This window comes from Patella vulgata, chromosome 8, assembly GCF_932274485.2.
Source record: "Patella vulgata chromosome 8, xgPatVulg1.2, whole genome shotgun sequence".
Classification (NCBI taxonomy): domain Eukaryota; kingdom Metazoa; phylum Mollusca; class Gastropoda; family Patellidae; genus Patella; species Patella vulgata.
Window position 1 is genome coordinate 36,179,752 of NC_065886.2, and position 13,872 is coordinate 36,193,623.

General features: G+C 36.8%; 1 protein-coding gene across 1 annotated transcript; it reads left to right on the forward strand.

Annotated features, from left to right (window-relative positions):
- Nucleotides 1-9,027: 9,027 nt before the first annotated feature.
- On the forward strand, nt 9,028-12,597 carry LOC126830449 (uncharacterized). The gene is made up of 4 exons (XM_056102879.1): nt 9,028-9,033; nt 9,955-10,237; nt 10,685-11,056; nt 12,590-12,597. The coding sequence occupies exons 1-4, from the start codon at nt 9,028-9,030 to the stop codon at nt 12,595-12,597; spliced, it is 669 nt and encodes a 222-aa protein (XP_055958854.1).
- Nucleotides 12,598-13,872: the final 1,275 nt, after the last annotated feature.

Consider the following 13,872-nt stretch of genomic DNA (forward strand, 5'->3'; position numbering starts at 1 on the left):
AGTTGTTGGAGCTCATTCTCAACATTCTCAAGATGAAGGTAAGTTATGGTTAATCCTCTGTTCCACCTTCCATCCTGACTAATGAAGCATAAGCCATGCAGTGTGCTATAATTTCGAATTCCTACTGCTAAGAGTTCGTTGGGGTTTTATTCTATCCGAGAGACTACACACTGCTTTTTGCAACACCGGGATGAAACAGGAGACTTCCAGGTCAGAGAGGCAACACCTTATTCACTTAGCTACATCGGCTCCCTTACGAAACAAAATACAGTTTGCGTTTTAACAACTGCAGATGGGTTTTTCCCAAAGGTATATGTTCTGTCCAATAGCCTGCCCTCTGAGGTTATTTAGCGGCGATATCGTTGGGAAAGTATACTTACTCTTTCACATTTTATAAACCATTGGTTACTATGAATTGTTCGAGTTAAATGTTTTTGAATTTGTATGGGGTTTAACATCCACTCGACACAAACTCAGTCATTTCGGGACTAACATATGGTTCAATTTTTATTCCAATAATTCGCTTGCGCGTACGGTCTTTAGCAGTGGGAGCATACCGAAGAACCCGGTGAAAATCCACGAAGTTGAAGATTAATGTTATATTATGAAATGTTTTTTAAACAATGTTCGGATAATGTCTTTGACTGGCACCCCTTCCTACACCACTGATAAACACCATGGTCGAATATACAATGTTGGACGTTGTTTAGCAAATCCGAATATACATTTATTTGGTATACTAATTAAGATACTGAAGGCTTTTTAAAACCATTACGTTCAAACAATAATACACTAAGATATCAGAATGATATCATTGAATCTGCAGGCTTTAAAAATTATTTAGGGGGGGTTACTTGCAAAGTCCTACGCTTCTGTGGCATGCAATTATATAACACCGGTTTTACGTTTGCGGTTTAGAATGGAATATTTTAAAAATAAAATCATAAAATCTATTATTTTAAAGATCAACCCGAGTACATTACTGAACAATCAGACACTTTGTACACGCACTTTAATAAATTTGATCAAGGTTGTTAGATTGGCGGTGTGTGTTGTCAAAGTTTGTTTAATACGATTTTAGATTTCAATGATAAACAACTCTCTACTTTCAGGTTCTTTTTGCAATTGTGGCTGTATTGTGTGTAGCAATGGCTGTTTCCCAAAGTTATAAAAAGGATGGTATCGTCGGGTCCAGTTATGGCGCTAGCGGTGTTGATAACCATCAGAATGGTGCCTATGGACAGGCTGCTAAACAAGCTGATTACCGTAAATATGCCACGAAAGATAACTCCATTGGTAACGCTGGACAGCAAGGCTATGCCAAGAAGAACGCCTACAACCAGGCTGCTGGTTCTGCTGCTGCTAAGTCGGCCCATAACAACGATTACTTTAATAGCCGAGTTGCTGCTCAACGAGAAAACGCTGCACGAGGCGGTGCTGCTGCTTACAAGCAGTCTCATTTCAACAATGCTAATGCTCACTCTGCCAACAAGAACAACGCCAAAAAAGCCGGTTATAACAATAACTTCGCCAACAAGAACCAGTATAACAAAGCCCATGTTCTCAGTGACAGCATCCATTACGGATTCGACAAGAAATTCAACAAAGATGCTGATGAAAGTGGTATCTATGAAGTCTCCAATCACAATGATGCCTATAAATTAGATGATTACACAGACAAATCCAAATACCAAGCTTCTAAACAAGGTTACCACGCCAATGATGCTAAGAAATCCGATCTTGCCCACGCCGTTAAAGAAAATAAATACAACAAAGCTGCTGCTTCCAAATCCGCCTCTGGTCTTGACTATGGCAACAAAGCCAACAAAGTCAACAAAGCCGGACAACACAGCAACCTCCATCATGTAGCCAAAGATGTCGCTGCTGGTAAAAATAAATTCTCCGATAATGCCCGAGATTCATCAGTAAGAAAAGCTAACAACTACGCCGCAAAAGATGCCGCTTATGGACAACAAGGTGCTGTTGCTAACAGCGGTGCTCATGCCGGTGCTTTTGCCAAATCTGGTAGCAGATACGCTCCCCGATATGGAAACAATCATGGTGTTGCAAACGGTCACGGTTTAGGTCAAGCTGCCAAAAACAACGCTTATTACGGAGCTCAAGCTAAACGACTCGAAGGTGCTTCCAACTCTGCTGCCCTCAAGAATGGTAAATTCGGAGCTGCCGAGAACAAATACTACAAAGATCACGATAGTGCTGCCTATGCTAAACACGATAACCTCAGAGATCATGAACAAGGGAACTACAAGAGCGGACTCTACAACGCTCAAGATGCTGGACACAACAACGCTGCCAAAGCTGCCTCTGCTAGCCAAGGTGCCGCCGCCAGACAATATGCTGATGCTGCTTCCCGATATGCCAACTCTGCTACCAACAGCGATAAATATGCTGCTGCCCGAGCCTCCGAAAATGCCAAAAGAAACCTCCACGATAGCAAATCAAACAGCAAAACCGTCAAGAAATTCCACACTTCCAAGAAAGTCGGAGGTGAGTCTGGGATTTAAGTATCTTTATTTATCTTTATTGTAGGCATCTGGCAATTGTACATTAAACTAATGTTGGGCTATTGTGTAGTTTCACTTTATGAATATATGTATTCCACTTTCTTCTTTTTCAGGAAACAACTACGAACGATTGAACTTTGACCGTAAACGACTTGATAAAGATTACGCTGACAATGCTGCCTACAAAGCTGCTAATGCCAATAAATTCAACACTGATGTATACAGTGCTAATGATAAGAACAAAAAATATCAAGATGAAGCCGCTGCTGCTAAACAAGCCCATGATGCTTATTACCACAACAACGCCGCTTCTGCCAAAAAGGCCGCCGCTACTCACGATACCGCCGCTGCGCAACGGAATGCCGCCCAGAAGGCTGCCTACAACAACGACGTCGCTGGAAACGCCTACAACCAATATAAATCCAATCACGCCAAAACAAATAATGCCGCCCATAACAACGCTGGTCAATACTATGGTAAAAGTGCTGCTGCTCATGATAATGCTGCTCAAGGTGCTGTCGGTGTCAAATACTCCAGCAACAAAGTCCCACATGTTGGACTTGGGGCCGGTATCGGTGCTGGTGTAGGAATCGCTGGTCATGGTGTTGGTGGTGGTGTTGGACTCGCCGGCCACGGTGCCCCTGGGTATGGTTACAATTACGGTTACCCGGGTAATAACTACGGATACCAAGGCAACAACTACGGATACCCAGGAAACAATAACTATGGATACAACAACGAATACAATGGTTACAACAACGGAAACAACTACCACGGCGGTTACCCATACGGCAACCAATACTACCATTAAATATGTCTTTAAAGATGCTTTATGTAAGAGCTGTAATGAAAATCCTTCTTTTGGACACAAAAGTTATAAAATCATTTACTAGACATTTATTCACATACCAGATCTTTATAGACCATCGGATTCTTTTGATTTTCAATGGATTTAAACACGATTGCTAGATAATAATTTAATTACATAATGGATAATCGTAACTTTGTTTATTATAGCGACAACGGTAACAATGACAATCGAGAGTAAACCACACAGAATTAAGTAATTTGACGGAAATATTCATCATATTCCCTTTTCATCATCTATTTTTTTAACTAATATCTTACATAATGCATCTTTAAAATTGTTAATTAATCTAAATGTGGATGGGATAAATTTAATATAGTATAATATTGTCTTGAGAAACTTGAAGTATCCAGCGATAAATATTTTACAAAACTTGAGAATTATGAAAATCGATGAAATTAAATATTGAAATATCATTTTCCAATCAGTATAAATTAAATTTGAATTCTAATAATTTGACAGACAATCTCGATATCAAACCCGTGAAACTTGATAAAATTATTTATTTTAGTTTGTTTTAATTCACTAAACACTATGTATGGAATAACAATTACTAATAAACCAGTAATTGTTATTCCATAAATAGAGTTTCGTATTACTGTTCAATTACTAAATGCCACTTAAAGGTTTCTTTTTTAATTAAATTTAATCTTATAATGTTTCATTGGAAATTAAATTTTAAAAACAGATTTTTGACAGAAACTTATAAATCGCTATTTAAATCATTTTCTTGAAGCAAAATAATATCAATGAAATTGATGAATTGAATATGGTTTATAATTTTGAACCTTTCTACCAAGTAGATTTTATATTTCACAGTTAAACTGTGCTGCAAGTATTTAAATTCAACTCCATTATGCTGCAAGTATAGAAACTGATCTCAATTATAAAGAAATATTGAGATATTGTACATCACACATACTGTCGTTAAGTAACTGTTAATGTATGTGAATAATCTATGGAAAAGTTTGTGATTAAATTTAAAGATTTGACACTTTTCCGTTTCTGCTTTTCAAAAGTAGTTCCTACGTTTCAATACGAACCCAGTCTTGTGTCATCTCCTGCATGTTATGTCAAAATTTTACAGCCTAACTGTGTAAGCAATTTTAGTGTAATACGCCTAAATACACTAAATACAATTTAACTGAAATTTCACAAATTATATTGACTTTAATTTTATTAAGTATGTTCGATTTCTGTTGTAAAAATTTGTTTTGTTTACAATAAAATTGCATTATAACTATTTTTTGTAATATTTTTCTTAAATCCTTGTGGGACGTTCTCTACTTTCTTTAGAAATGTCACTTTAATAAAATAAAGATTATTTTCATATTGAAACGTGTTCTTAAAAAAATTATCCATCTTTCAGATTCCCACAGTTTGGACATTTCTCCGTTTTTCAAATCTTTGAAATTATACGAGGTTGTGGAACAAATAAAACCCCAACCTCGAGAATCAGACAAAACAGCATTGACATGAAATGGGGTCCAACGTCCTACTGTTCTGCTTCTACTGGGCTATAACGCCTTGCAGTGTGCTATGAGTGAAATTCTGCCCGGCCAGCGGCGCTTCAGCCTACTCTTATTTCGAATTCCAACTGTCAAGGGATATTTTATGTGCATACCAATATGTACACGGGGCACCTATCCTGCATCACCACAGCAGTGGAAACCACACCAGATCATCGGGGAGCAAACCCGAAACCCCTTGGTTAGCGCGGCTCTCGAGATAAAACAGACAAATCTCGTTAACTAGACCGCGGATATATCTCGAAACAATATGTTGGATCTGCCACAACTCATCATAAATATCTTTATTTCGAAGAAGCTAACTCGTTTACACGACTTATTTGGAGTTCGTTAACTTGACTACATCGCTATTTCGATCATTTTAACCGGATATTGCTACCAGGTCGTAGTAAAAAAATATCAGTTGATGCATATCAACATTTCTGAGAGGCAAGCATTAGTTAAATACTTCCGCTTTCACGTTGTGATACGTACATGATATGTTATTAGTTACTTTTAGGAAACGGATTTTTTCCCATCCGTATCGTCACGATACGGGTACATAATACGTTGTGGCGTCAATGTAGTTTTAGAGTTTTGGCAGATTTTGGCGCCGCGTAGGTATGAGTAGCTGAGCTTAGCTTAGTTCTATTATAGCATGATGGCAGTTATCTACCAAGATCACCATCAGTGCTAGTCAAGTGCCTAGCTTACAAATTTCTGGAGCGAGTAAAGTCGCTCGACAGTCGCTGAGCTATTAAATAAATAAATTTTAATGTTGAATCTTATTACAAAATAATTTCGACTTCGACTCGACAGCAATTCTTGGTTTCACTAATGTATCATATTGGAAAGTTTATACCTTTTACCATAGAATCACACTATTTACAGATCCCCACCTCCCTAAATTTAACACGTAGTTTAAGTAGCATACAGACAGATAGAAAAATATGAAAATTTCGAGAAAAACTCATCAAAAATAATGATTAAATTCCAGTCTCTACCATGGTTAAAATCACATCAACTATACACCTTCGTGTTCTAGTATACACATAGATTCATAAAAACGTTATGGCAAAACATTTCAGAGTCTAAAAGTAGCAAAAAGACGGTAAAAAGACAACGATGTTATACGGGCCTTTACCGTATGAAAGCTGTTCAATACGTGATGACGTATCCGTGTGCCGTATCACGTATGAAAAATACACACACATTTATGACGTCACGCGCAAAATCGATACGGATACGCGATACAGACCAGGAATTTACGCTTGCGAAACGTCTCTATTATTCATTGAACAGAGTGCTCTTCTGGGCAAAGGTATTCATTCCATCCAAGCTTTCTTTGCCATGCATTTGAACAGAATGTTTCCTGGACAGAGGGTTTAATCTTATCCACGATTTGTTGTCAGCCCCACAAGCATGTGTGAAATTCAGGCTTGGTAAATATGTAAAATAGATGAGTTTAGAATTCAAATTATTGAGTTTTTCTTGTTTTTTTCTGAACCGATAACATTCGTATAACGATAAGGACGTCCCTATATACAATTTTAATATGGACATCAGTATGGTTGTAGACTTTGCCCTGTACAGAACACAAATAGGGTATGTTCAGAGCCTCCGTCCTGCAACACTATGAAGATGTGTTGATGATTTTGAGTATCTGAAGCGAGTCATTGGCTGTACAAATTATCAAATATATCGATATCTGTCTACACGCTTCTTTGTATAAGGCGACGCCAAACATAACACCAAAATAGGTCCAGTTCCGCTCTGTCCTATAACACCCCCTGTAAGTATCTGTTAAAATCTTTGAATAGGAATCTTCTTAATCCAATTCCGGTCCACCCAAGAGATTACATACCATTGTTATTTAGATTTGGTTTTTTGAATATAATAATGATCCCGTCAACATTTGAAGGTATACGTAAAAATAACTTATGACAGTTGTAAATACCCTTCTAGCACATTGCATGGCGTATCGGCGTCTTCCTCAACCCGGTTCGTGCTGAAATGTAAACCCCGTTTCATTTCATTAAAGGGCCCATGACTATATTCTTTCGAACCTTAATGGGTCTAAAAGCGCATATTAATGTAAAATGAATGTATATGAAGTGATTAATATTCAAGTATCAAAACAATAATTATTGTGATGTCTGGTCAATTATGTTCGATGGAATACGTGAACAGTCCAAATTGAACGATAGTTATTTACGCCTACTTAGGCCATTCTTCACATTTTTAGTATTATTTTGACATTTGTGAAGTAGCCATTACTAATTACTTCCGCATTGTTTTGTAGGATTTGTTTTTCTTTGCTTATTACGAATGGCGCACGAAACCATAGAGTGCACGACTCGTGTACTGATTTTAAAATGTCCAATGTGTCTTAAATTGTCACCGCAAGATAACAACATCAATGTTTATTGAAATAGGCCGATATTGAATTCTAATCACCGTTTTTAATTTCAAATTAATCTTTATGGAAAATATTGAGTTAGCGGTATAACTAATTAAGCCTTGTAAAGTAAGACATTGTCCGAAAAAATACACAATTTATATTTAATATCTTCCTTACAGCAAATAATGCAAATTTATCGGTGAAATATTTATGTATTCATCCATTATTGTGGGTGCCCATTTAAAGAGGCGTTGTCACTTAAGACAAGAAATATTACCCAATAACATTTTCTAAATAATCTTAGACCTAATTATCTAACACCCAAACATTACATTGATCAATGTAGGGCATTCTGAACGAGCTTAGAGTCGTTCGGATGGAACGAAGCACCGAGGTCCCAAGTACTCATTGGCATGCACTTTAAAGAATCCTTGATAGATGGAATTCGAAATAAAAGTAGTCCAAAATTTTCCCTATAATAAACTGCATGGCGTATGTCCATCTTCATTAGTGCGGTAGCGGCAGAACAATATTTCCTATGATTATCTTTTATTAATTTATTATTTCGATCGGCCTGAATTAAAATGTAGGCAATTCCCAAGTTATAAGGCAAGGAACGCTTGGGACAGTGTTTGAATAAAAGGCAGGGCGAAGATAACATCGACTTTTATATCTTAATTTTCAGAATAATTTTTCTTCTTAATTTTCAGAATAATTTTTCTTCTTAATTTTCAGAATAATTTTTCTTCTTAATTTTTAGAATAATTTTTCTTCTTAATTTTCAGAATAATTTTTCTTCTTAATTTTCAAAGAGTTTTCAAACAGTAAATTCTATCCTATCTTTACAGAAAAAATAAATTTTAACCTTATTTTTCACAGAGTAAATTGTATCCTTACAGAGTAAATTGTATCCTTATTTTTCACAGAGTAAATTGTACCTCTAATTTTCACAAAGTAAATTTTATTCTTAAGTTTCACAGTGTAAAATGAATTTTTCATTTTCTTAGGGAAATGTTAGTCTTAATTTTTTTATTTAACAGCGGAAGTTGAGATATTTGTAAGATTACTAAAATATCACACTGACGAATGCACTGTTTAGATGCTTATAAACATTTCCGCTTATAATATAAATCTGAAAATTCATCTAAAAGCAAACGAAAGAATCGGATTCTAAAAGTAAAAACATACCCGTTATCCAAATCCATGAATGATGTTCTAGCTGACCCAAACTATGTATGAAATATAACATTGTTATTAAATTATTATATTAAAACAAAAATTAAATGTAGACAAGAATAGTGCAAAATTGAATGAATCTGAAATATCCGATAATTTATCTTAGCGGTACTGTTCATCAGGTAAGAGGATTACATACTGTTTAAAAATTGACAATTATGACCATACGTCCAGGGGTTTAACTGGTTGTTAACATGAGCTGTCTTAGTAACAACATGACCCGTCTACATTTATCCCTTCTGACATCCATCAAAAACACGTATACTTCAATCAAATCAACTATCTGACACCCAATGCTTATTGTCCGATAGATTTCCTGCCATTTCTTTATGGAAAAACATATTAAAATGACAAATGTAGACTTAGCAAGATGATGACTGTAAAGTTTATGTGATTTGTATTTGGTATTATAAAAGGCAAGATGAACATTGGAAACAGTACATTCGGTCTAGTTCCCTCTTGGTATTTGGACTTGAATCGGCTTTTAAGATGAAGGTAAGTTATTCTACTAGTATTGTGCAGACCATCTTACACTTGTATGTACTGGGCTTATGTGGTCTTGTATATAAATGACTCCATGTTTCGTCAGCTATATCCAGACGCCAAACTAAGCCCTTTTGCATCGAGGGGGTCGTCGATAGTAGCGTGGCCAGGGCGGGGTAAGCAATAGGCGGCACAGTCGTACATTAATGCATATTAGTTTTTGTCGAGAGCCTATCCGGATGCAAGATGCTTGAAACGAATGTATTTTGCAAACACTGGTTTATTCATAACACCACGATTTAAGTCTGATTGATGCTTGTGTAAATGTTTTTTTGTCAAATGTGTGTGTGTGTGGTGGGAGAGGGGCATCAAACCCAACCAAGACCGCCCAGGGTGCCACAGATTCTAGCCACACGAGTGGGTAGTTGGGGTGCATTCTTCTGTTTCTAGTATTGATTTTGTTAAATGTATTCTTCTTACTAATGTCTAGGTTGACTTTCAGTTAGTATAACTTTGTGTTATATTTATATGTTGTAGATTACTTGTATTGCTGTCGTTGCTGTCCTGTGTATAGGTGCTGCCATTGCTATTGATAATGCCGTATCCGGTAATCGGTCACACCAGGGTAAACGAAGTGGTATTGGATTCAATGGTGCTTCTTCTAAATCAGTAAATCAAGCTCGACATAGTGGAAAAAGCGCCGCACAAAGCAACTCAGGACACGTGAACAGTCTTGGCAAGGCCAGTTATGGCAAAAACCAGGGAGCTGCAAAAGTCAACTCTGGGTTTGCCCATCTAGATAATGACGCTTCCAGCGCTCTCTATGACACCCTCGCTAACAACGCCGCTCAAGAAGCCGTCAAAGCTGGTTACTCTGTTTACAAAGATGGACGATTAGATCAAAACAATGTCGATAACAAAGCCGGATTCAAGCAAGCCAGTGCCAAGAAGAATTCCTTCAATCGAGGTAAGGTCCTTAATGATAATATATCATATGGATTTGACAAGAAATTCAACAAGCATGTAGGGGAGAAGGGTGGTTTTGAAGAAGAATTGGGTTCAAACAGCCACAAACTCGATGAATTCAGAGATAGACAACGAGCCCTTAACTTCCGACGAGGAAATCATGCCTCCAACTTTAACAAAGCCGATGCCAAGAAAGCTCTCCGAGAAAGCGACTTCAACAAAAACGCTGCCCAAAAGGCTCTCCAAAATAGCAAATACTCTAACAAAGATAACCGTTTGGATAGAGCCCAACAGCAAGCAGATCTTCAAGATGTTAAATTCGACAAGAAAGATAAACGATTTAAAGCTAGTCAGAAAGGCAAAGATGAATCTGTTCGAAAATTCGATGATTTTGCTGTAAAGGATCATCAGTTTAACAGGAATGAAGCCTCAGCCGCTAATGGTAAAAAGGGTGAAGCTGCTGAAAGATTCTATAAAGATGCTAAACATGGAAAGAACGGAATCGCTGCTGCACCCCACCGAGCTGGACACACTAGTGTGAACTTACATGGTGCTCCAAGTCGGAGTGGTGCCACTACTGGGCAAGCTGGTGGAAACGCTGCTAAGAATTCAGCGCTTTATGGTGAAGCCAAGAAGCATCTTCAAAACGCCAACAACCACGACGCCCGTAAGGCCGGTAAGCACGCTGCTGCCCTAAACGATTACCAGCGAGCTAAGGATCTTATTGATAGAGATGAAGTCAAGAGTCTTAGAGATAGCCGACGAGGTAACCTTAAGAATGCTGTTCATAGTGCCGAAAATGGTGGATTCAACAATAACAATGCCGTTGCTGCCAAAACCGCCAGTTCTAAAAACCGACAATTTGCTGATGCTGCTGCAAAGAAGACTGCTAGTCAAGCACAAAAGGATTTAGACGAAGCCAAAATAGACAAAGAAAACTCAAAACGAGTTCTCAGTGACAGAAACCAGAATCAACGCAAACTTAAAAGATTCTTCCATGATAAACTTGAAGGGGGAAACAACTTTGAACGTCTTAACTTCAACAGAAAAAGAATCGAAAGCGATTTCGGTAACCAACAACAAGCTGCTGCTCAAAGTGGAAAGAAATTCAACAAAGCATCAAGCGAAAAGGCGTTCTCTGCTGACCGACGAAAGGATGAAAATGTAGCTGCCAAGTCAATTAAGGGTAATACTTCTAAGCGAAACCGAGCGCAAACTAAAAATGGCCACACCAAAAAGAGCAACAGCCAAGTTGCCAAGACAGCCAGCAGTAACGCCGGCTTCAAAAACGACGTTGCTCAGAAGAACTACAACAACAACAACCTTGCCTCCTCCCAGGGTAAACAAGGAATCCAACAACAATTTGGAAACGGTATTAATGGAGCCAGAAATCAACATGTTGGTGGAACTCATGGCAATGGTGGATTCAACAATTTTGGTAGCTTCAATTCTTTTGGTAATAATGGATTTGGCAGTACCCCAGTTCGACATGGACAATTTAGTGGTTTCTCGGGCCAACACGGTCTTGGATTCGGAAGTAGCTCCATTGGATTTGGTGCCAATCCTCATGGAAACTTTGCTGGTGCCCGATTCGCTCCCCTCAACAAGCAGTGTTACAAAGATGTAGATCTATCCGCTGGTTATCATCTCTCTAGCAGCAATGCTGGCTATCCAAGGTAAGCAATTATCACATCACATATTAAACACTACTGACGGCAAGCGCTTCGCTCCCGTTGTTGGCCGAGAAAGTTCATTTCATTTCACCGACGGCAAGCTACTAGACAGTTTAAACTAATACAAGCATGCCATTTTCTGAGACTACCATCTTCTTTATAATCTTTATTTTAAGTAATACCAGAGGCGTTTCTTCTGAATATACGCGATGCGTCTTTCCATTTAATTTTCAAACTACTAACAATAACAATTATATTTATTTAAAATGTCATTTTAAATTAAAGCCAACAGATAAACGAAGAAATTAACAACAGACCATCCATGGCTCGACTCTTCAACGCTCCTCAAACCTCTCAATATTCTGGTAACGGATTCGAGATGGGTTCACGATTCAAGAGAATGGCCTCTTTCGCTTCTTTTGGCCAACCAAGGTAAGTTACATAGCGAATAGCTTTTTTTTTTTTTGGAATCTCTGACGTTTCGTATACAATCTAATTTACTTTGGAGTGATTTTAAAGCATAAACGGAGAAAGTTGGCACTAAACAAAGTAAAACAATCTAATCAGCGTACAATATGCATAAGACTGTATATAAACAGTCCCAACATACAATGGGGATTTCCTTAATATAAACCAAGCAAGAGGTCTTAATTATTGTTGTTATGTCGTTTTCCTTAGTAATTGGATTATTTAAAAATATTTATGATTTTATCCCTGTCTAGTGCTAGCTTTGGTGGTTTCGGATTAGGAGGTTCCGACAACCAGTGTCCAGCTGAGCAAAGCATGCTCAGACAATTCACCAAATTCGGAGGAAGTTGTTATGTCGTTGCTCCAGAAACACAGAAAGTCATGTTCAACAAATGCAGGTAAGATAAAATTGTTTTACATTAAATTATTTAATGGCGATTGTGTTTTAATCGATGTTCCAGAGAATTGAATGTAGGCTTGCATAAACGTCTAAAAATAGTTTATAGCATATGAAGTCCCCCAAAAAGATCTGCAACAGGTAGATTTCGCTCTTACATAATATATGTTTAACAATAATATAAATTTCCGAAATACAGTTATTATGTTTATCAGTCAGTATAACATTCAATTTTTACATTGTTTTACAAATTGAATATTTTACTTACCTTTAAATGTAGTTTTAAATAACTAGTTTTTCAAACCAAATACAAATTCTATTTTTAACTTTGTTTTATTCAGTTCCCGAGATTGTCCCAACTGCCAATCAGCCCAGGGTACCAACACTCACTGCATGGAAACCTATGGTTGGGTCAACGTCTACGCTTTCTGTGAAAACATCGACTCATCCGAGAAGATTCGTCCTCTTCGACTTTACCTTCCAACTGGTTGTAGTGCCCAATCTTACTCTTGTTAATATTAACATCTATTTTGGATGATATTATATTCATGATTATTTATTATTTTGAATGGGTGTGGAAATTAAAACTTGTATCATAATTGAATTTACAGAAAGCAGAATTAATTGTATATCAACAATAATCTAGTGATGCTGTTTAATGTTTTATTCACATGGATTCTTCAAATTTAAGTAAATTAAAATAGGTTAAAATTTCAGTTATTTTATCCCAAAGTGATTCGGCTTAAAGTTTTACCAAAAACTTGCAGCAAGATGATAAAATATTAATGGAACGAATATGATTTGTAGTATTTTTATATGTAGATAAACAGATAGCAGTGGAAAATCATTTAAGAGCATTTTCTAAATCCAAAATGACAATAATGTTGTCCTTGTTAAATATTACCTGATACGTTTTGTAATAAGACTGTTATTCGAACTTATGATTTAGTCGATATGTCATTCGGACTATATAAAAATAATTATTGGAATAAATAATTTAGCTCTCGGGGCAGATAATCATATAAATGAATAATATAACAACATCTATGTGTTTAAGGGAATAAATACGACTATGGGTTTTAGCAGTTTATTAATTATATTTTTGAAAAGGGATGTAGCAGGGATCTGCATTGTGTTCATTTCTATTTTGTGATTTTAATATTGTAGCCAGTTATATGCAACAACTCAATAAAGAGACTTTGAAAATCAATATTTGTTTTTTTTATTTTTGTACGCGTTTGTTGGATTTATATTATCGATGAAACTAAAGTGTGCACTGTTAATTTAGATGAAGCCCAACTAAAAGAACCAATAGCCTTACTTCCTATGAATAATTCTGAAATATCG

What these genes read in the sequence shown, in the direction of transcription:
- LOC126830449 (XM_056102879.1), top strand. An exon ending in CCAAAAGGCTCTCCAAAATA is followed by an intron (nt 10,238 to 10,684) that starts GCAAATACTCTA and finishes CTGCTGCCCTAA; the next exon opens with ACGATTACCAGCGAGCTAAG.